Source organism: Gracilinanus agilis, chromosome 1 (genome assembly GCF_016433145.1).
Source record: "Gracilinanus agilis isolate LMUSP501 chromosome 1, AgileGrace, whole genome shotgun sequence".
NCBI classification, from domain to species: Eukaryota; Metazoa; Chordata; class Mammalia; order Didelphimorphia; family Didelphidae; genus Gracilinanus; species Gracilinanus agilis.
In genome coordinates this window covers 384,419,787-384,443,295 of record NC_058130.1, presented here as the reverse complement: position 1 = coordinate 384,443,295, position 23,509 = coordinate 384,419,787, and the positions used below count along the sequence as shown (strand labels likewise).

Below are 23,509 nucleotides of genomic sequence, written 5' to 3'. Positions count from 1 at the left end.
TTATTATTGGAGGGTAGAAAAGCCATAACAAATATGCCCTTTCTGAGAATTACAAGAATTATGTTTATAAATAGATCAATGGTTCTCTTACTCAAAATAGTTTAGAATGTCCAAATGATTTTTAAAACTATATAAGAGGTACTTGTAATGTAAATCACCCAATACTAGATTCTACATAAATGTACAATTTAACATTTTTTTAGGAAATAGGATGTTTAGTGAACTTCGAACCTTCTTGTAGTATGTACACATCTTCAGCATAGGAATGATGAGTTGAAATGCCAATACCTCCAATCAAAAATAGATAGAGAGACTTCAATTTTGAGTAGGAGCTATATACTTGCCACTGTGCTTAGCATTATGAAGGACACAAAGAAATATAAGACATGGCCCCTGCCCTCGAGGAACTTAAAATCTAGTTGGGGAGATGAAATAGTCACATGAAGAGTTAATCTTTCCTGGCTGTGTTACAGGTGACATTGGAAGACAATAAGTATCGTAAATACCAAATCAGAGATTCCATGACTCTTCAGCAAATATTTGTGCACAGTGACAAATGTGAGTTTAGAAGAGAAATGGAAATCAATACATATTAAAGATATTACAGTAATTTAAATAATAGACCAAAGTTTTCTTAAGGTGGTTGGATCCTGGTTCTCTACTTAAGTCCTTTTTTAAAATTTTAAACAGGTACCAGCCAGCAACAAAGTCAAACCAGACTAACCATTGACTGTTCCCAAAGCTAGTTGCAAAGTAGACTTCTTGTTACACAATGGGATGTAAAGAGATTATAGTGTCAGCCCTCAAGGAGCTTACACCCTATTTGGAGAAAGAAGACATTCACAAATAACTATTTTCCAAAGCTGAATTTATCATTGATAATTGATGTGAAAAAGGTTTGGGGTTCAGAAAAGTAAAAGATGATGATGATGAGCTGCCATTTGTACAAAGCATTAAGGTTTGCAAAGCATTTTACATATTTTATATGATTTGATCCTTTTAAAAGCCTTGGGATTTAGGGGCTGTCATTATCCCCATTTTGTTGATAGGGAAACTGAGTCAGAGGTTAAGTGATTTGCCAGGCATCACACAGCTAGTAAATGTCTGAGACAGGATTCAGACCTCAGGTATTTTTTAAAATTATTTATTTATTTTAAAGTGTTTTCCCATTGTTACATGATTCATGTTTTCTCCCTCCATTCTTCCCTCCCCCCTCCAGGAACTGACAAACAATTCCACTGGGTTATACCTGTATTATCACTCAATACCTATTTCCATATTATTCACTTTTGTAATAGAGTAATCTTTTACAACCAAAACCCCACATCCTATACCCATATAATCAAGTAACAAACCATATGTTTTACTTCTGCATTTCTTCTCTGTTCTTTCTCTGGATGTGAATAGCATTCTTTCCCATAAGTCTCTCAGAATTGTCCTGGATCATCAATACTAGGCCTGGAGTAGTTGGGAAGACTAATCTTTATGAGTTCAAATCTGGCTTTAGACACTTCCTATCTGTAAGACCCTTGGCAAGTCACTTAATCCCAGTTATCTAGCCCTTATCTCTCTTCTGCTTTGGAGTCCATATTAAAGTATCAGTTCTAACACAGAAGATAAGGGTTGTTTTTTGTTTTTTAAAGAAAGATAGAGATTCTAAGTAGTGGACATGAAAAGTAAATGTGTTATATCCATGGGAAATCACTTATGCAAATGCTTGGAAGTGGGAGATAGTATTATATAGGAAGCTAAGTAGTTTGACTAGAATGGAGAGTACAGGAAGGGGAATATTATGAAATTAGAATAGAAAGCTGGTTGAGATCAGATTATAGAGGGCTTTAAAGAGGAATTCATATTTTATTCTAGAAGCAATAAAGAACCATTGAAAATTGGGAGTAAGGGGAAAAGTGAAGTGGTCCAATTTATATTTTAGGAATATCAGTTTGGCAACTTATATTTTGAAATTGGGTAGCAGACAGGATGGTTGCCACTGTGTACAGAAAAGTCAGAAGGGGGCCAGTATGGTAGGGCAAGACAGGTGGGAGCAAGTAAGTAGGGAAGGGGGCATTCGTAGGCAGTTGGTAAGAATACAGTATATAATTTTTAACAGAGTATAAATTAAATAGAGTTTAAAATTTTTAATTAATTTTATTTTTTCTCAATTAACAAATACTTATTATCTCTCTACCACCTCTCCCCACCAATGAAAGCAGTACCCTTGTAACCAGTATATATATTCAAGCAAAAGTATTGTTACATGTCAGTTGTGGGTGTGTTTTAGGTGTGAATATGATTGTGAAGTTGGCATTTTTCCTGTTCTTGCAAAATAATAAATAATAATAAAAGACTTAATCAATTTTAGCCCAAGGTTTGGTCTTTATTGAATGTCAAAGGAAAAATACTTCATAAAGTAGCTTCTTAAAACAGTTATAGTCATTTGGTTTTCTGACTACAAGTTGATACTGAGTTTTATGTTAACAAAAGGGGACATGGGCCTGTATCCATATGGAAAGGTAATGCTACTGATGTACATACATACAGTCTTTGAGGGCCCATTTGTTGAATTGAACTCTTTTCCTAGCCATCATGGTGGCTCTGGCTGATCTATGCTCCCTCTTTCTCCAGGGCTTTCATCTATCCCTCCTGCAGCTGCAGATAGGTTAGGTGTGGGCAGTCCATGGCTATGTAAATGTTTTTACTTGGAGCATGTTTCCTATCCTATCCAGAAATTGAATTCTTGGCTTCATTAGCACTATGCCCTCTACCTCCTGAGCTAATGGAGTCCACATAAAAGAATAGGAAATGTGCAGCAAATCTTAAACAGATTTTTGTGCTTTAAAGGCATTTAAAGAAATGGCACTTAATTTGGAATCAGAAGACTTGAGTTCCAGTCCCAGCAAAAGCTTGTTTTTTACTGTTTGTGTGAGTCTGGCCAAGTCACGTTTCCACTTTGAGCCTCAGTTTCATTCCCTATAAAATGTAAAAACTGTATTAGTTGATCTCTTAGGGGCCTCCCTCTAACCCTAAAATCCCTTCATGTTGCTCAGGCTCCTTTTGTCCCCTGAGGCCTCTGTGCTTGAAATTCTGCCATCCCCTCTGAACATTTAGTTGGTCTTATTTTCTATTTAGGCAGAACTTGTGCAAGAAACAGATTTATTTTTAACTTCATACAGCCACCTACTCCATATGAAATCTATACTGTACCACTTTTGAGTCTGAGAAAAATGTAGGAATTGAGACTGGATGTTATGGTCAAATGCATGCCTAGAATACTTTTGGCATGTGCTTAAATTATAGGCAGACATGTCTTGGAATGTTCTATCTGTGTATGATGAGAACTTGGCCAATGAATTCGTACTTCAGATATAATATGCTTAGGTCACAAATGTACCTAATTTTATGAAACAGCAAGTATATTTCTTTCAAATTAGGGGTAAGTCACAGTTTCATTAGCTAAGTCCAACTTTAAACACATCCTAGGCTAGTGGACTATTCAGATACAGCATATGCTGAATCCCTTTTTTAAAGGGAATAATCCCTTCCCTATTTCTTTTGTATAAAGCAAAGCATTCATTCAAGTATTGAGTTTGATTAAAGGACTTAAAAGACTGAGGAATTAGAAACTTCCAGGGTTAGATTAGAATAAAGCTGATTCTTTCCCCTTCCCCATTGTGATCTTTTTACATAACCATTGTAGGATCTGAAGCTGGAAGGGTCTTTAGACTTTACCTTGGCCTATTATGAAATTTAACACATGAGGAAACTGAGTCCTACACTACTTTGGTGTTTCAATCAATTGGAATTTTGGTCTTTCTCTTTTGTTATAAAGAGTTTATTTTGGTAGTTTGCATAATAATAATAATCTCTTCATTTCCCACCCATCTTCCCCACTCTGAACTCTATCATGCCCCAGGAACTCCTTCCTGGTGATCACTTCAGCCCCCAAGCCCACACTTTATCAGTACCCTTTGCCTCTAGGGCCCCTCCCCAAGATGGCAGGTGGAGAACTCCTTTTGGAATTTCTGTTTAAGGACGATGCCCAGGTCAGACATCTCTCTGTTTCCCACTCAGTTATAGTCCTCTACATTTCTTCATCATGGCCCCATGATAAGTACTTCTCTCCTTCTCCCACTCCCATCAGCTTCCTTTTATGTGTTGTTTTTCTCCATTAGAATGCAAGTTCCCTGAGACCTTGGTCAGTCATTTGTAATCCCGGGGCTTGGCACAGTGCTTGGCACATAGTAGATGATTAATAAAATCCTTCCTCTTTGACTGATCTTAGTGTCACACAGCATCTTACATACCATAATTTTCTCTCACTTGATACTCAGAACTATCATGCTCAGAAGATGGGGCAGGTATTCCTTTTTTAGATCTTTTTGTCCCAAGATGCAACTCTTTCCACTATACAGATGGACTTCCAAATGGACTAGATTCAGAGAGTTGGAAAGGGCCCTTAGAGGTCATTTAGAATCCCCTCACACCATTTTACAGATGAGGAAATGGTTCTGGAAAGGTTAAATAGCTTTTCCAAAGTCACACAAATAATAAGTGTCAGGGTGGAATTTGAATTACATTCCAGGTTCTCTGACTCCAAATCCAAGAGCCCACCTCTCTCTCTGACTTGCTTATTTGGAAGTTTTTTCCCTCCCATAAGCTTTTTCTCTCCTGAATGAGCCATTCTCTATCTTAGCACAAAGAACAGACTCTGCTACCTACCTCATGATGAGTGCCCTTGTGCATTAGAAGTGCTTTTGGGTACCAGTTGATTTCCTCGGGCAGTCAGGTAGCCTAGTAGATGGAATGTCAGGTCTGGAGTCAGGAAGACTCATCTTCCTGAGTTCAAATCTGACTGAACTATGACCACAACCACCAGAAAAAACAAGGAAGGTTTAACTTTTATTACTTTATCAGCAGTAGTTCTCAGAGCAATAAAATAGAAAAATATGACTGGGCTTTGGTATACTGAGTTATTGATTGAGTTCCTTGTGCTCCTATTCTATGAATAAAATACAGTAAAAGATTCTAATAGATCAAACTGAATTCTATCAGTATCAACCAGTGAACACAGACTAGAATATTAAGAGGGAAAGGGAAGCTGGTGTAAAGGTTTATTTACATATCAGAAACACCTGCCTGGCTTCTGTGTGAACAAGGAGGGCATTATGTAGAGTGAATAGCTAGGACATTATAACATGGCATGTTTGGGAAATCTGTTTGTAATAATGTGTGTGTGGAATGTGAGACTGCCACCTTAGAGGAAATTATCAAGAATGAGCTTAAGTAGTAACTAAACCTTGTCATAAACAAAACTTTTATTGCCTTTTGCTTTAAAAAAACAAAACAATTTTCATCTTAACTTGACTTTAAACAAATACCAAATGGAACTTCCTCCTAAACCCTCCTATCCTTTAGATTCCCCTTCTTATAATGATGTCACCAGCATCATCCTCATCTTAATAGTTCATAACTTCAAATTATCGTTAACCCTTCCTACTCCCTTACCTTTTTAACTTAAATTTTTGCATGTTGATATAATTATTAATAATTGCTATTTTGTGATCCATATTCTTTTTCTCCCCCCCTTACTCCTCCCCAAGATGGCAGGTAATATGATATATAAGTTATACATGGGTTATCATACAATACATATTTCCATGTTCGTCTTGTTGTGAAAAAAGACAGAGAAAAATTCATGGAGGAAATTAAATAAAGAATAGTATGCTTCAATCTGCATTCAGACTCTGTCAGTTCTTTATATGGTGGTGGATCGCCTTTTTCGTCATGAGTCCCTTAGAGTTGTCTTGAATCTTTGCATTGCTGATAATAGTTAAGTCATTCACAATTGATCATCATCTCCTGGTTTGTTTGTTTTTTTTTGACCCTTAACTTCGGTGTATTGGCTCCTAGGTGGAAGAGTGGTAAGGGTGGGCAATGGGGGTCAAGTGACTTGCCCAGGGTCACACAGCTGGGAAGTGTTTGAGGCCAGATTTTAACCTAGGACCTCCTGTCTCTAGGCATGACTCTCAATCCACTGAGCTACCCAGCTGCTCCCTACTCCTGGTTCTTTTCACTTCTCTTTGTATCAGTTCATATAAGTCTTTTTAGGATTTTTGTGATCAGCTTGTTCTTCACTTCTTATGGCATAATAGTATTCTATTACACTCATATACCACAACTTCATCAGCCATTCCCCAGTTGATAGACATTTCTTCAGTTTCTAATTCTTTGCCACCACAAAAAGAACTGCTATAGATATTTTTGTATAAGTGGATCCTTTTCCCCTATTGGACTCCCATACCTTCTTTCGATCATTGTCAAGTCCTGCTAATTCTGCTTCCATAGATAGTTCTACCCCCTTTGTCTTGCATCCATCATCTTCTCTAGTTAAGATCTTCATGACCCTTTGCCTGGTAATTACCTTTTATTTTGGTAGCGGTGTTTTGTTTTTTGAAGACTGTGTCTCTCTGTCTCGCCCAGGTTGGAGGTTCAGTAACTTCACTAATAAGGTGAATTCTACTTCCAGTCAGCATGGGAACCTTGACCTGTTCCATTTTTCCTTCTTGTACCAGTTTGTCCCTCCTTAGGCAGCCTGGTAGACCCCCACTATGTGGGGACTCACCATATTTACAGAAACCTACAATGGACTTAACCCACTACAGCTTAGAGGCTCAGGTGATCCACCAGTCTTAGCCTCCCTGACAGGATGACAGACTCCAGGCTTGGGCCGTCACATCCAGTTTTACCTGGACTATTGTGATAATCAGCAAGCATAAATTAAATGCTTCCTTGTGCCTGATACTGTGCTGGCCATTGGGGAGGCAAAGGCAAAAATGACATGATCTCAGGTTTCAGGGAGTTTTTATTCCAGAGAAGGAGACAACACTCCATTAACTTGAATAGGGAAAAAATAATATCCTTATTTTCATTGAATCTTGCTGAAATTTAGCATTTACTTCAGTTTTGAATGTAAGAAACAAAAATTATTCTTTGAAGGGGTCTATAGGTTTCACTGGACTGTCAAAGGGGTCCGTTACCGACACACATCATATAAGATAAGGGTTTTTAAATATCTGAAACCTCTGGTCTAGATCTCTTTATCCTTTTTTACCCCTATATGAATCTCTTTCTTCTCTGAACTACCTTAATCTTAATGTCTTTAATGTTAATTTGGCATATGTGCTCTTTGGTATTATTGGCTCTCCTTTCTTGTGTGTCAGATATCTTTCCAAGTACATTGTAAATTCTTTGAGGACAGGAATTGAGCCCTCTGTTTTTTGTATCTGTTTTTGCTAATGCCCATCACAATAGATGCCCAATAAGCACAAAAGATTTTGATATGTCGTTCTTTCTGGTACAGAAGGAAATCCAGTGTCTTAATTTAAAATCTCTTCCTTGCAAATATGTTGACAAGTTTGTTTCTAAGAGAGGAAAAGAAAAAGGCTTGCTTTTCTATGCCCAGATGATCAGAACTTAGTCACAGAAGGTAATTAGGGCTATGGTTTGTGAAAGACTGCCTGCCTACAAGTCTCAGTGCTCCTGTGATGCCTACAAAAGTTTTTGTCTTCTACCCTGGAAGTCAAGTTTCTCAAAAGGGTCCAACCTTCAATAGGGGAATCTATTATCTGATATAGAAATAAGGACAGGTAAGAAAAATAATTATAGTGTAACAAGAATAATGGCAATAACTGCTAAAATTCTTAATAAATTTATGTTCTAGGGAAGAAAGGTAAGGAGAGCAAAAAGGTGGTTAAAGTTTTCTTGATTTTGTTGTTGTTGTTGTCCATTTGTTTCCATTGTGTCTAGTTCTTTGTGATCCCATTTTTTCTGGCAGAGATATGGGAATGGTTTGCCATTTCCTTCTCTGGTTCATTTTCCAGGTGAGGAAACTGAGGCAAACATGGTTGAGTAACTTGCCCAGGGTCACACAGCTAAGTATATGAGGCCTCATTTGAACTCAGGAAGAAGAGTCTTTCTGACTCCAGACCCGACACTCTGTCCATTGAGCCACCTATCCATTGAGCATTAAGTAACTAGGATCAAAGAAGGAATTGGACTGTTCCTCATATGCTAACATCAAAGAGTTCAGAGAGCTCTAGAAGTGTTGGAAGCACTAAAGAAGCTATTGAAAGTCTCACTTTTTATATCTTATCCAGAATGCTTCAAGGCCAGATTGCAGGGCAAGACCTATAAGGCTCATGTCTTACTTTCCTCTTCATAGTTAAGGCATTACACATAATTCTGCAACGTGACATATGGCCTCCTAAATTTACAAATGCTATTTAATGTGTTTAGCTGAAACAACATGCCCTTACAGTTCCCTGAAAATGGAGTTAAGCTTAATAAAGTGCTTGTTTTAAGGTTTGTTTCTCTTGAGACTCTTTAAGTGCATGTAAAGCATTTTTACCAGTGATTTATCATCATGATTTAGGTACTGGGACAGAAAATTAAATAATTTGAATTTCAGTTCAGGTGTTATCTAATCTCCTTGAAAGGAAAATGAATTTCTAGCTATAGATTGTATGCTCCCAAAGGCCAGCTACTATGTAGGAATCCTCATGGTAATCCTCATGAAAATCAGAGCCCTAGAAAATTAGTATTGCAAGGGGTAGTAGAGGTCATCCAGTCCAATTTTCTTACTTTACAATTGAGGAAAATGGGGTCCAGAATGGAGGCAATGTATCCAAAAGTTAGATAACCTAGAAATGGCAGAACTGAAATTAGAATTCAGACTTCTAAAATATCAGTCCCAAACCCCTTTCCACTTGACTATATTACCTCTTTTGTCCATAATGGTAGGTAGAATAGAATGTATGGGTCTACCATTGATAAAATGAATTGTAAACCCCTCCTGAGCAAACATTCCTTCTGGCACTGTTGAGTTGTTGCTCTTGTTATTAAGTCATATCCAACTTTTCATGACCCCATTTGGAATGAGAGATTTGGATTAGATGACCTTTTAACACTAAATCTTTGGTCCTATATTGGAAGCTTCCATAATGGGTTTATTTTTAAACCCTTACCTTCTGTCTTAGAATCAATACTAAATATTGATTCTAAGGCAGAAGAGTAATGAGGGCCAGGCATTTGGAGTTAAGTGACTTGCCCAAAGTCACATAGCTAGGAAGTGTGTGAGGCTAGATTTGAGCCTAGGACCTCTCATTTCTAGGCCTAACTCTTTGCCTACTGAGCCACCTAGCTACCTCTTCTATAACAGTTTTGAATGTTAGGAGAGGCTTAGTTGATTATATTAAATTCAAAAGGGTTTGTACAAGTAAAACTGATGTGACCAGTATTAGAAGGGAAAAAATTTTACAGAAATTCCTCCTATATCGAGAACTGAGTCAAAAATATTGAAAACTGAGTCAAATAAGAATGTCATTCCCCCAGTTGACAAATAATAAAAGGATATGAACAAGCAGTTTGCAGATAAAGAAATCAAAGCTGTCAATAATCATATGAAAAAATATTCTAAATTGCTCTTGATTAGAGAAATGAAAACTAAAGCAAGTCTGAGTTACCACCTCAAACCTATCAGATTGATCCATATGACAGCAAAGGAAAATGATAAATGTTGGGGAGGGGGGGACATGGCAAAATGAGGACACTAATGCATTATTAGTGGAATTGTGAACTGATTCAGCCATTCTAGAGGACAATTTGGAGCTATGCCTAAAGGTCTATAAAACTATACATACCCTTTGATCTAGTAATACCTCTACTAGGTCTGTATCTCAAATAGATTTTTTTAAAAAAAGGTACTCTTTGTGATGTTAGAAATTGAAAGGATGTCCATCAGTTGGGGAATGGCTGAAGAAATTGTCTTATATGATGGTGATAGAATACTATTGTGTGCTAAGAAATAAAGAAGAGAAAGATTTCAGAAAAAGCTGGAAAGACCTATATAAACTGATACAAAGTGAAATAAGCAGAACCAAATGAACATTGTACACAGTAACTGCAATATTGTATGGTGATCAGCTGTGAAAGATTTAGCTATTCTCAACAATACAATGATCCAGCACTATTCTGAAGGACTTATGACAAAGAATTCTCTGCACCTCCAGAGGAAAAAAACTGTTGGTCAGAATACAAATCAAAGCATACTATTTTTCACTTTATTTGTATTTTTATTTGGGAGTTTTGTTTTTATATGAATCTTCTTTTGCAACAGAGACTAATGTGGAAGTATGTTTTGCATAATACATGTATAACCCAGATCAAATTGCTTACCATCTCCAGGAGTGGGTAGAAAGGAAGGGAGGAAGACAATTTGGATCTTATAATTTCAGAAAATATATATTGAAAAAAATTTTTGAAAAGAAGTAGCCTAATTCAACACTCATTTTATAGATGAGCATCAAAGAGTTGACTAAAGATGGCAGGAGAGGGGGACTCTAGGTCATACTTGGAGTCAGTGGAATCTCAGCCCATGTATTCTACTAGCCAAAAGACTAGCTAAGAAGACAGACTGAATAAATGTGAAACAATTTTAGAGAACAATATAGGTCTTTGTGCAAAAATACTAGATTATGTGGTACAGGTGGGAAGTGCTATAATGTTTGTGAGAATAAAGAGATTTGAATGTGCTGAGAGTATCAGATAAGACTCAGGAAGTGATGGCATTTTTGCTGCATCCTGAAAGATATGTGGGAAAGTTTTCACTGAGTGGATAAGAAAGGGAGAAGTGACCATCTAAGTATTCAGAACTGCATGCATATAGTTATTAAATTAATAAGTAGATGGAGCCTTTGATTCCAAACCATTTCCTCAATTTTTTTTCCAGTAACATGTAAGCTCTGTAAAGGCAATGATATTTTTCATTTTTGTCTGACTCCTCAGGACCCAGCAGTAGGGCCTGGCACATAGTAGGCATTTCAGAAATGTTTATCAGTTTTAGTTTGTTGAGCCCAGTCTACATAAAGGGCACTAAAGACATGGGACATGATAGAGGCAAAGAATTTACCCTCCTGATCAATAAGTACAAATATTAGTAAGGTTCATTTTCTTCAGACAGGGAAATGGGTTATTTTGAAATGTTATAGAAATCTTTTCCAATTCTGAACTAAACAGTTTTTTTTATCAGCCTCCCTTATAGCAGAAGACTAGACAAATTGAGTCAGTAAGAAAGTTGGTGTGGGCATTTATAACGATTTCAGCTAAGGAAGAACCACTTCACTAGGGGACAAGATTCATGGTCTGAGTTCCTGATATGGACAGTATTTATTTGACATCTCTTCAGGCTCTCCCAATAGTGGACATTGGAATTCTTGGTACAGAACATCATCCTTCTCCTTGGATAGAAATTATTTACAAGTGCTTTATGTTTTCCACTCAAATACATTCCTTTGGACTTAGTCATCATGCCTCAGTATCCTCTTCATGCATCAAGATCATTTCAGTTCTGGAACTCATACCTCATACCCTTCTTCCCCTGGGCTTGATTCATTAGAGAGCACAATTCAAAAACTCTGAGAACCTCCGTCAGGCCAGTTAGTACTTCATTTCCCTTTCAGCTATACTCTTCCAAACTTTTTTTTCCATTATGCCCCTGGTACCAGGATACCTTTTCTCCTCTAATCCTACTTTCAGATTCCTTTTGTGTTGTTTTCCTTCATTAGAATGCCAGCTTAATGCCTTAAAAGCAGAGTCTGGCTTCTTTTTTTTTTTCTTTTTCATATTTGTATTTTTTGTGCTTTTTAGTATCATGCCTGATGTCCAATAGATTCTTAATAAATGTATGGTGACTGACAAGAATAGAAGCAGTAGGAGAATCTCAGTGGTCTATCTTAGGGAATGAGGGAGATGGTACCTTCAAAGCTGTGGTTTTGAAAGGGATGTGAAATGGCAAGTTGTGAATTCCAAAGCTTATTATTAGTATAAACAGCTTCCTGGCCCATGACCAGAGAATAGAGCTTTGTAAGCATCAGTTGACCCTTAACCCTAATAGTGATTGTCTGGATAACAGTACCACATCTTGGAAAAGCCAGCTGTTCATAAACTAGGTTTTCTACATTGAACTTATTACCAGGGCTCTTCTTTTCTCTTTGTCTTGGATCCCTTTTAATGGCAAATGCTAACCTTGCTAATAAATCAATCATGCTTGAAACATTGTACCTCAGTTTCTTTTTATTGCAATTTTTTATCACAATCCCTCTCTGAGTCTCTGAGAATTCCACAAGTGAAATTTAGCTGTTGAAACACCTTCACTATTTCTTCTTTGCCTGACAACTATACTAATTCTCTTCCTAGCCTGAATTTTTCCTCCTTCCTTTGTTCTCATCTCCCAGGTACCACATGTGGTACACAGATATCTTCCCAGCTCAATTAAAAGTATCTTTTCTTCCTCTCCACCTTCTGCTGCCTCTACTGAACTCCACATGCCAATTGAATTGTTAGCATGCATGTTTAAACATAGTTATATGTATATTTGTATACATACATGTATACATATCATGGATGCCCTGACTTTGCCAGCTTTATCTTGAGAAGAAACTAGATTCTGGCAGGGTTTATTGGGAAAAATTCAAACAAAAGGAAAAGGGTCAGTATTTGGCTTAGCTTTTGCAAACTTTAAAGTTATATAAATGAGAGTGGTTATTTTAAGGAATTCTTACAAAAAGCAAGAAATAGTAAATGGATACTCATTTGCTAGTAAGGGAATTGATTCCTTTTCATTTTTCATGAATCATATTTTCCAAAATGAAAGTGGGCCCATTTCTTTACTAGTAAGTAACCATTTACTATTTTTTGATATTTGCTATGCAAGTTGAACTTATTCCCTTTGTTATTGATTTTAGAAAAACAAATCCCTGTTCCCCAGTGGTCAGATTCTACCCTAATTGGAGCTATCAGGCTTTAAGAGTACACAAGAACTTTCCTGATTTCTCTACTTGTTAGTATTTTCTCCCTTTCTCTCCAAATTACTTTGTGTGTATCTTGTACTCGTACATCTACATGTTGGGAGGTTTTTCTCTCTTGATGGACTTCAAGCTTCTTGAGAGCAGGGAGAGTTTCATTGTTATTTCCTTTGTGCTTACCTATGTACCAACAACATTGTGTTATTGTTCATGTTCAGTCATGTCCAACTCTTTATGACCTCATTTGGAGTTTTCTTGGCAAAGGGAAAATGAGGCCGCCAACAGGGTTGAATGACTTGCCCCTGATCACACAGCTAGGAATGTCTGTGACCAGATCAGAACTCAGGAAGATGACCAACACAGAGTTTAAGTACATTCTTGTTGAGTGAAAGAATGACTAGAATCACTCTTCAGGCTACTTCCTAAAAGGATATAAGTAAAAGAAATGCTTAATGAATGAAAAAATGACTCCAAAAGACTATTTCCTAAATGAGTGTAACTTTTCTGTTTTCTATAGCTGCTCCTCCATTTTGGGGTCCTTAGCTTGGTTGTCTCAGGTCAGGAAAATCCTAAAAGATGCTGCATACTTTACCTTTTGATGAAAAGTTATTGGAATTCAGTGATTGAAAATTATATCCCAAGATAATTGTTTACTAGACAAATTTACTTGTAAATTTTAGTCTGGGGCAAATGAACAGCAATATGTTATTGCTGGCACCCATCAATAAGCAGAGGAAATGTGAGGCTTCCTTTTCTATTGATAACTTCTGGTGCTGAGGGCTGCCGAGTTTGCTGTGCTCCTGGCCAGGAAGAAGCTTCATTGATCATTTAGCTCAGATGAGATGATTTACTGTTTGCATATAAATGGAATTCCTCTCTGTGAATAGGCTAGGAGGTACCTTTGACCTTAGATGGTCAATAGCTCAATGGAAAAGAAATTCTTCCTGGAAGCACCTAATCTTAGAATAGCTTCCATGTACAGCCTTCTCACACCAGAAGAGTAGTATTCACAAGGAATGCCAACTTTTGCAGGCTACAGCTATGCAGATCAAGCAACTGGCATATTCATTCACCTTGACTCAGATTAGGCTATCTCCAAATCTTTTTAGGGGCACTCATAAAGGATTTGGCTGTTGATAACCTGAAAATAGTGCTACCCATAACACAGGTTGGGGGCATTTTGTTGCCACATTGCAGTATGATGTAAAGAATGGAGCCTCTCCACAAGCTAGTTTCTAAGTGGGTATAAATAGCCTTTGGTTTTTTGTTTGCATGTTTTGTTTTTCTGTAGCTTACCCTCCTTTTTGTCTTCCTCCCAAAATGATTTAGCTTGGTCATCTCTGGTCAGGAAAAGATCCTAAACGACTTTGCCATCCAACAGGAATTTTTGTCCTTACTTGCTATGTGATATATTGTGCTAGGTGGCTGGGCTGTGGGGTGAGGGTGGGGCAGGGAGGGAGGTATACAAAGTTTAGATAACATCTGGTTGGACTCTACTCTTATGGAGTTTGCAGCTGGAGAGAATGGCACAGATAAATATGATGTACAATATTACATGATAACTACATTAGAGATGTAAAGCTATAATATTGTTATGGTCTAAGTCTAGGAGCTTGGTGTGGTGTTCAGGAATGACTTCATGGAGAAGGCAACATTTGAGTTTTATTTATCTTTTTAATTTGGATTTTTTATTTTAATAACAAATTTTCACATAAGTTTTCCAAAATTATGTGATCCATATTGTTTCCCTCCCTTCTCCCCTTGCCTCTCGGAGCTGACAAGCAATACCGTCTGGATTATACATGAATTATTGTGCAAAACATTTCCATGTTATTCATTTTTGTAAATAAATAATCTTATAAAACCAAAACCCCAAAACATATACCCAAATAAACAAGTCATCAATTATAAGCTTTCATTTAAATTCCTAAAGTTCTTTCTCTGAAGGCGAATAGCATTCTTTTCCACAAGTCCCTTAGATTGTTCTGGATCATTGTATTGCTGTTAATAGCAAAGTCTATGACATTTGATTGTTTCACAATATTGCTGTTACTGTGTCCAGTGTTCTCCTGGTTCTGCTTATTTCACTGTGCATCAGTTCATGTCATCTTTCCAGATGAACAGGAAAGCACCCTGTTCATCATTCCTTACAGCATAATACTATTCCATCACCATCATATACCACATTTTGTTCAGCCATTCCCCAATTGAGGGACATCTCTTTAGTTTCCAATTCTTTGCCACCACAAAAAGAGCAGCTATAAATATTTTTGTACAAAGATGTTCTTTCCTATTTTTTAAAATCTCTTTGGGATACAGATCTAGTAGTAGTATTAATGGATTAAAAGGTATGCATTCTTTTATAGCCCTTTGGGCATAATTCCAAATTGCCCTCCAGAATCATTGGATCAGTTTATAGTTCTACCAGCAGTGGCATATGAATTTCAAAGTATGGGCAAGGATTCTATACTTTAAGCAAAAAAGGAAATATATTTTAAACATTTGGAATATCAGGAATAGAATCAGAGCACTAACTAGATGAAGGCTGGACTCTTCATTTGACTTTGGACAGGATACTTGATAATCAATCTCCTTTCCCTTATCTATTAAAATTATGCCAAAGGGGTTGGGGTAGGGAAGATTTCACTTATTAGGTTCTTTCTAAGGGTCTTTAGCTCCAAAGATCTGTTAAATCAACTTGGGCTCTGAGTCTGGATCCTGTGATGGATTTTTGTCCATAGCCTTTCGTCTTTTTCTATTGAGGGAAATAGCTTCTGGTCAACACTGCCAGTACTTCTAAAAAGGCCATGTCGTTTGACAGGTCTTTTATTCCAACTCTCCATCCTTATGATTTTCCAGACCATAAGTCCCTTTCCTGGCCACCAGTTCTCTTTATGTGTTGTTTTCCCCAGAATGTAAGGTTCTTGAGGACAGGTACTGTCTTTTTTTTCCTTTAAAACCCTTACCTTCCATCTTAGATTCAATACTAAGAATTGGTTCCAAATGAAAAGAGCAGTTAGAGTTAGGTGATGAGAGTTAAATGACTTGCCCAGGGACACACAGCTAAGAAGTGTCTAAGACTAAATTTGAATCCAGGATCTCACAACTCCAAGCCTGGCTCTCAATTCACTGAGCCACCTTGCTCCCCCAAGGCTGTCTTATTTTTTAATTTATCTCCTTATCATTGCCTGAAAGAGAGTACATAATTAATAACTTTTTTCATCCATTTATTACATTTTTGGTAAGCTCTGGGAATGCAACCTGTCATTCCATGTAGATAATAATCTTGAGATGCAAACAAATGAAGCTTTTTCTAACCAGAATTATTTACTGTGACAGCAAGTTTAGGAACCTTTTAAGGTGTCTGGAAGGATAGAAATTTATTGTAATGTAATTTACAGATCGTGTAGACCTAGGAAAACCTGGCATTTTCCAAATGGAACAAAAGCCAGGGAGCAACTCCCCCCAAATTGGAAACATTTCATTTAGGATATCTTTTCTCAGCCAAGTTCTTGGACATCTGGAGACCTTGCCTCATTGGGGACTGGCCTATTTTGGGCAACAGCAGCTCCTTTCCATGCTTTCATTATCAGCTGCTGTGTCAGAAAACAAAGACAAGTGGGAGCCTGATCTAAATCTAGGCCTGTCCCAGCCTCTCTCATCCTGTTGGTGGTTGGAGTTAGGTCCCTCCCCTTTCTGATTATTTGCTACAGGTTCTTAGTCCTGAACGTGTTGGTTGCCAGCCATGCCGTACCTTCAGCGTTTACTAGGATTGTCTCTGGTGAGTTGGCTTGTGAGAATTAACTCTAATAAAATATTTTTGAAATTGGGAGGGAGTGGGGGAGAGTAGCTACCATCTGTACATGTTTCAGTGACTTACAAGGAAAGGAATTGTTTTGCCTTTGGGGAGGGGTAGTTTGGGGCTGCTCAAAGTTGCATCTGTCTACAGGATCTTGTCATCCCAGCTTTCTAGAATTAATAAGTATTCAGTTCACAATATAGGAGTTGGTAAACAAAGGCCAGAAAGGATGATAGTACAGAAAGCAAAATTGGCAATTTTATTTATTGAAACCTCATGTAACCTTGGGTGGTTAGATAGATTTGCTTCCATGGCGTGTTTACGTTGAGTGAACCTTGGACACCAGGACAAAGACTCATCTCTGGTGGCAGTTCTAAAGTTGGCTAGGATTGAGCTAATATGTAAACTGGCTTCTGGGGAGCACTAGGCACAAGTTTAAAGAATCGACTTTAATATGCAATTTTGTGGTAACTGTTCAAGTTTCAGAAGTGCTGCTAATTTTCTTTAGGACACGGCTCTCTCTTTTCCCAAGGGGGAAGGGAAAGGTATTATTAAAGCTGATAAATTTTGGGAAACTTTTTATCTGGGCTTTGGGGAGCTGATGGGAGGATATAGCAAAGACTTACCTTATCTAGCCCAGAGTGACAGGGGTCTTACTCATTCTTTTATTCCATCTTCTTTTCCTTGCTTTCCAGACCAATGAGTGGAATAAGAATGATGATCGGCTGTTGCAGGCTGTGGAGAATGGAGATGTGGAGAAGGTGGCCTCCTTGCTGGGCAAGAAGGGTGCCTGTGCCACCAAGCATGACAGTGAAGGCAAAACTGCGTGAGTATTTTGTTGACCTTTGTATGAGTTAGTTAAGATTTTCATGCCTTGGAATGCTAATAGGATCCCAGGAAATTTTCTGGGACTCCATGTGACATTTATTTCACAAATGGTTTCAGGTGGCTTTGTGAACTTCCCATGAGTTTGTGTGAATATTACTGCTAAATCTCATCCTTTTCTCTTCTATTTCCAAATTATTATTATCAACAATAACAACAAAAATAGCTAACATTTACATAGTGCTTTAAGGTTTGCAAAGCACTTTTCATGTTATCTCACTTGATCCTCACCATGTTCCTGGAAGGTAGGTGCTATTATTATTTCCATTTTGCAGATGAAGAAACTGAGGCAAAAAGAAAAAAATAAGCTAAATAACTTAGCTTAAACAGAGTCACATGGCTAACAAGTGTCTAAGGCAGGATTTGAACTCAGGTTTCCCCTGCAACCCAAGTCCAGTACTATTGTTAAATGAGAGAGAGACCCTGTATTATTAATATAAATGGGTGATCAGGATTTTGCTTAACCTGATCTGATGGGGTAACTCCCTCTTGGATGGAGAGCAAAGATGGCTGCACTACTGTCCTGGACCAGTACAATTCTTCTGAGAAGATAAATATAGCAACTGAGACAGGGATAAGGAAACACCTTAGGAGATGGTATAAATGGTCAGCTAGGGATTTTACTTAACCTAGCCTCTCCAAGGTGTCCTCCCCTGAAACAGAAAGCTGACCTGGAAGAGAGATCAAAATGGTTGACTGGGAGATTTTGCTTTACTCACTCTAGTAAGAAAGACTCTCTCTCCAGGATAAAACCCAACTCAACACTCTCCTCCTTCTTCCCTTTAAAGTAGAAGTAGCTTTCTTATAGTTTATGGTTATTTATTTGAATTAAAGATAACAAGGGTGAGGTCAGGGAAGAGGGTTATTAGGTTTCCCTGTCTAATGACACAGATCAAAGTCCTTGAGCATCCGCTATAGCCAGAGCTAGCCTGAAAATCTTCTCTGTCTGATGTTCTTTTCCTATGCTGACTAATTCTAGGCTAAATCCCAAAAGGAGTAAGTCTCTAATTAGTAGCTGGCATAGATGAGAGGTCTGTCTTCAGGACCGACCCATCCTACCCTCAGGGTAAACCCTTCAGGTAAACTGACAGTTCAACCAGGTCTGCACAGGTCTTCTTTATCAGTGTATCAGGAGCAATTGCAGGGCTTCAGTAGATTTTGGGGTAAGGTAGGAATCTCTCAGGAATGGGTTTTATTTCCAGGCCTGGAGCAGGGTCTCCCAGAGCACTCCTCCCAAGAGTCCAGCATTCTCCCAGAAGCTCCTCCTACCGAGATTCCAACTGCCTTCTGCTCTCTCTTCTCTGTTCCATCACATTCCATTCTATGTCCTTGCAAAATTCCCTTTCCTCACTGTCAATTATCACCTAGGTACCCTACACTCTCACTGTCACCTTGTAGTGATGATTTATTTTCAAGTGTAATCAGAAAACAGGTGGCATAAGAGTTGACATCTTTTAGTGAAAAAAAAATCATTTGTTTTACTGTGACCTGGATGCAAATATATTTTATTTGTGTGATCGCCTGTATTGTGTTGTATAAACCTGTAGATTTTGTTGCCTTCGTTTCCCAGGGTCTCAAAAATTGAGGCTATCCTATATATAGAAGCATACCCTACCCAATGGCATTAATTGGTTCTATAAAGATACATTGTTAGATGAAGTATCATTACAGGGGGTAGTAATTCCACAGGAACAATGTTATAGATGGGTGATTAGAGCACTGTTACAGTGGAGTTTTACAACTTGACCACAGGATTTGGTTATAATGTATTTTATTTGGAAACTACATTGGTTGTGGAACCTTGGACAGAGGGTGACTGTAATATAATTCCTCACCAAAAAATATGTCGATGAAGATTCTATAGCTTTCCCTCCTTACTAATAACAGAAATTTCCTTCTGTGGCATCAGAAAGTTTGAAAAGCCTTGTTCTGGTGTGTTAAACTAATGAATAGGAAGGTGAGTATAGAGAAGACAGGTTGGTATGATGAAAATAGCCATGGATTTGGAGTCAAAGGACACTTTCACTTCCCTGGACCTCAGTATTCCCATCTGTGTTGGAGAATTTCTCAGCCTGACTTCCTGGAAAGCTGGATCTGACTGAAGATCAAATAATTTAAGTAGCCAAACTAAAAAGAATGATTTTTAGCACACTAAGGAAGCTTGCTGACTGGGAGCAACTCCTGCCTCTTAAAGAACAGATAAGGTTTTTATCACTATTCAGGCTGCTTTAGAGTACTCAGCCAATACTAATAGCAATACAGTGATCCGGGACAATTCTGAGGGACTTATGACAAAGAATGCTATCCACCTCAAGTGATAGAACTGTTGGAGTAGAAGTGCAGAAGAAAGCATATGATTTATCACTTGCTTATTTGGGCATATGATTTGGAGTTTCGGTTTTAAAAGGTGACTCTATTACAAAAATGAATAGTATGGAAATAGGTATCAAGTGATAACATATGTATAACCCAGGGGAATTGCTTGTCAGCTCTGGGAGGTATAATGGGGAGATTAAGCAGTAGGTTCAAAGCACAAAGTAACAGGGAAACATCATGAATCATGGAACCCTGGAAAACTCATGTGTAAATTTGTTACTGGAATAAAATAAAGAAAAAAAAATTTTTAAGAGTACTCAGACAATCAGCAGCATAGTACTACAATTTAGGATACAGAATAAGATACACTCTTCACTGAAGAGGAAAGATAGAGACAGGATGAATCAGATAAAAGAAAAAGGAAGATTTCCAGGGGAATATTTGGATGCTGGCAGTGTTTGTTATGAAAATGAGAAAACATTCACTGTTCAAGGTTAGGAAAAAAAAAAGGTGACCAGATTTTAGAATTGATAAAGAAGTCCATTTGATTTAAGACAGCAAGTTTAGAAGTAAAATTTACATTAAGACACAGATGTCGCTTATCTTAAGAACAGTAGTTATACAACAGCGTGTGATGAGACCATCTGCTTTACCATGTCATTAAGAGATTTTGTCCTATTTTATTTCTCCTTCATTTGGCTAAACCAGACTGAGGGCAGTCCACAGGCCTTAAACCCATTGGTGAGTTAAGGGCAGATGAACCCAAGCATGTGAAGACTTCCCCCAGTGGAAGGAGAGGATGAGAACAATTTGTTCTAATGGCCATGAAGGCAGCTGAAGCATGTGCTGTAGAATATTTACAGTTCAGTTAGACATCAGAGAAGCCAAGCATTCACTGCATCCCAGGTCATCACCAGTCATCCTGATTTTTGTCTTGCCAGCAGACTTTGATGACTCTAGAAAAGAGAGTGAAGCTGATGGCTTTGTGTGGCTCTGCTTCACTTAAATCCAATTTATTTGCAAGTCAAGTCTTCACCCTATGATGTCATTGGTTCTCTTCAGAATGAAGGACAAGCAATAATAATATTCTTTCCTTTGTAAAGTGAATGGGCTGAACGAAGTAAGATTCCTTTGAACTCTAGATCATAGGAAAGGTAATTTGGAGAAATTCAGAAGTAAAACATGAATTGAAGGTAATGGCTTAAATGTTCTAGTGTGTTTTTTGTTTCTGACTGCAACTGTAGATTCTCCTGTGTAGGGAATTCCTGGGGAAGAACTCCACCTTCCAATGCCAATCATTGATCCCTGTTTTGAAACTTTTGACTTTAGAGAATGTCCTGAGAAACTAAGAGGTTCAGTGACTTGATCAGTGTCATATAACCAATATGTGTCAAATGCAAAATTTGAACCCAGTCTTCTAGGCTGAAGCCAGCCATTTACTATCTCTGTCAATGGTATTGTATCTCATGCGTTACTAGTGTTAAATACCACCCACTGGCCTTGTATGAAAGCCCCTGGCATAAGTCCTGATCCTTGTTTATGGGTCCACTGCAGATGGCTGCTAAAAACCTGGGCATGGCTGTGCAACACTGCTGTTACTCTGGGCCATTTCATAACATTGCGTCATGAAATCACTGGACCCACACCAATGCCCTGAGTTTGATAACCTAATATTTTATTTTTTTAATTTCTTAAATATTTTTCTATGGTTGCATGATTCATGTTCTCTACCTCCCCTCTTTCCTCCCTTCCCCCCCCCCCAGAGCTGACAAGCACTGGGTTATACATGTGTTATCACTCAAAACCTATTTCCATATTATTCATTTTTGTAATAGAATAATCTTTTACAACCAAAACCTCAAATCCTTTACCCACATAAATAAGTGATAAATCAAATATTTTCCTTCTGCATTTCTACTACCACAGTTCTTTCTCTAGATGTGGATCCCATTCTTTCTCACAAGTCCCTAAGAATTGTCTTGGATCGTTGCATTGTATTAGTAGCAAAGTCTATTACAGTTGATCATTCCACAATGTTTCCATTACTGTGTATAATGTTCTCCCGGTTCTGTTTATTTCACTCTCATTCAGTTCCTTTGGTGCTTCTGGTTCTTATAGAAATCAAGCAATTTACCATTCCTTATAATTCAAGAGTATTCCATTAATGTCATATACCAGAATTTGTTGAGCCATTCCTTGTGTATTTTTAATATACAATTATTTGCGTACAAGTTAATCCCCAATAGAAAGTCCACTATTTAAGGTCATATACTATTTCTCCCCAATGCCAGCACATAACACATGCTTAATAAATACTTGTAATTTAGTGGAGAAATTGTGTGTTTTGTGCAGGCACTCATTCAGTAAATATGGAATCAGAATCAACCCTTGCATTTTTGAATTCCATATTCCTATTAGATAACATGCTAATGTAGAAAGTTATTAGAACAAAGTGATAAAGGAAGAGGAGAAATACTATTTTTTCCAGTGCATTGCCTTGTGGGAATGGCCATGCCTTTCAAATCTGTGCCTCTTTCCTTTGTGGGATTTTATTCTTCTCAGACCTTTTATATATTATCCAGTCAATGGAAAGGTATGATCCAATCAACATTTATTAAGCAACTGCTATATGTCAGGCATTGTGCTTAGGGATATAGTTAATAAGAAAAAGACAGGTGTTGCCCTCAAGGAATGTAGCACCAGGGCATCTTTTTTTAAAAACCTTTACTTTCAGTCTTCATAATAACTAAGGGCAGGAGCTAGGTAAACAAGATTAAGTGATTTGCTCAAAATCCCATAGTTAGTGTGAGAAAGGAAAATTATGAGACTGGCCCTAATGAATAATTTTATTAATCAAAAGTAATAGGAGGAAAAGATGGAAAAGTAAGACCTTGCTGCTCCTTTTAGCTTGCTATTCTGTGGGCTGCCATTAGGGCCCCCTAGCCACACTCACAGGAAGTCCAGTCAGCAACAAATACAGAAGAGTCCCAAATTCACTCTTTCCTCAGTTTATCAAACCTTTTCTCCATCCACTAACCCTCACATATCATGTCTCAGGAGCCGACTGTAGCATTCTATTTTTCCTGGGCTGCCCAGGGATTCAGTCTCAGAGAAGCAGTGCAGGGGACATCGCCCTGCCCCTGTCTTATGATCTCTTGACTCTATTGCTGCTCTTTTCCAACTGCCATTCTATCTTCATCTCCCAATCAAGTAGTCCACAGGAGATGAGGTCACTCTCATGAACCCATGAACTCATGAAAGGGGGGAGGGTAAATTTCTTTTGCACAATCACCCCCTCTGATTCTTTGGGAGACCAATATGTTGAATCTCCTCACTTGTGTTTTCTAGAAGATTAACATGGATTGTGCAAGGGAAGTTTACTCTCTCCTCCTTTATTACGTCTCACAGGTGATGTGAGTTGTATGAGTCTACGTCTGAACTTGACCCAGACATGAAAGACATAAATAAAAAAAATAAATAAAAAGGGTTAAGCAGGAAGTGTGAGATCTCTCTGTCGGCCCGCCAAGGAACTCCTGTTCTGGGTTGCTATTGGAAGCAGCCACTTGGGTAGTTAAATTGGGCCACTTTACTCTATTTTTCTATCTATTTCTCTTCTTTTAACCTACGCAAGTAATTCTAACAAATTTTA

At 37.9% G+C, this 23,509-nt stretch overlaps 1 protein-coding gene across 1 annotated transcript in view; it reads left to right on the top strand.

Annotated features, from left to right (window-relative positions):
• Positions 1 to 23,509, top strand: part of RAI14 (retinoic acid induced 14) — a 187,611-nt gene that overhangs the window by 100,485 nt on the left and 63,617 nt on the right. Inside the window, exon 3 of the mRNA XM_044664409.1 lies at positions 17,355 to 17,485. Coding sequence (XP_044520344.1) covers positions 17,355 to 17,485 — 131 coding nt within the window. The remainder of the gene's footprint in view (positions 1 to 17,354; positions 17,486 to 23,509) is intronic.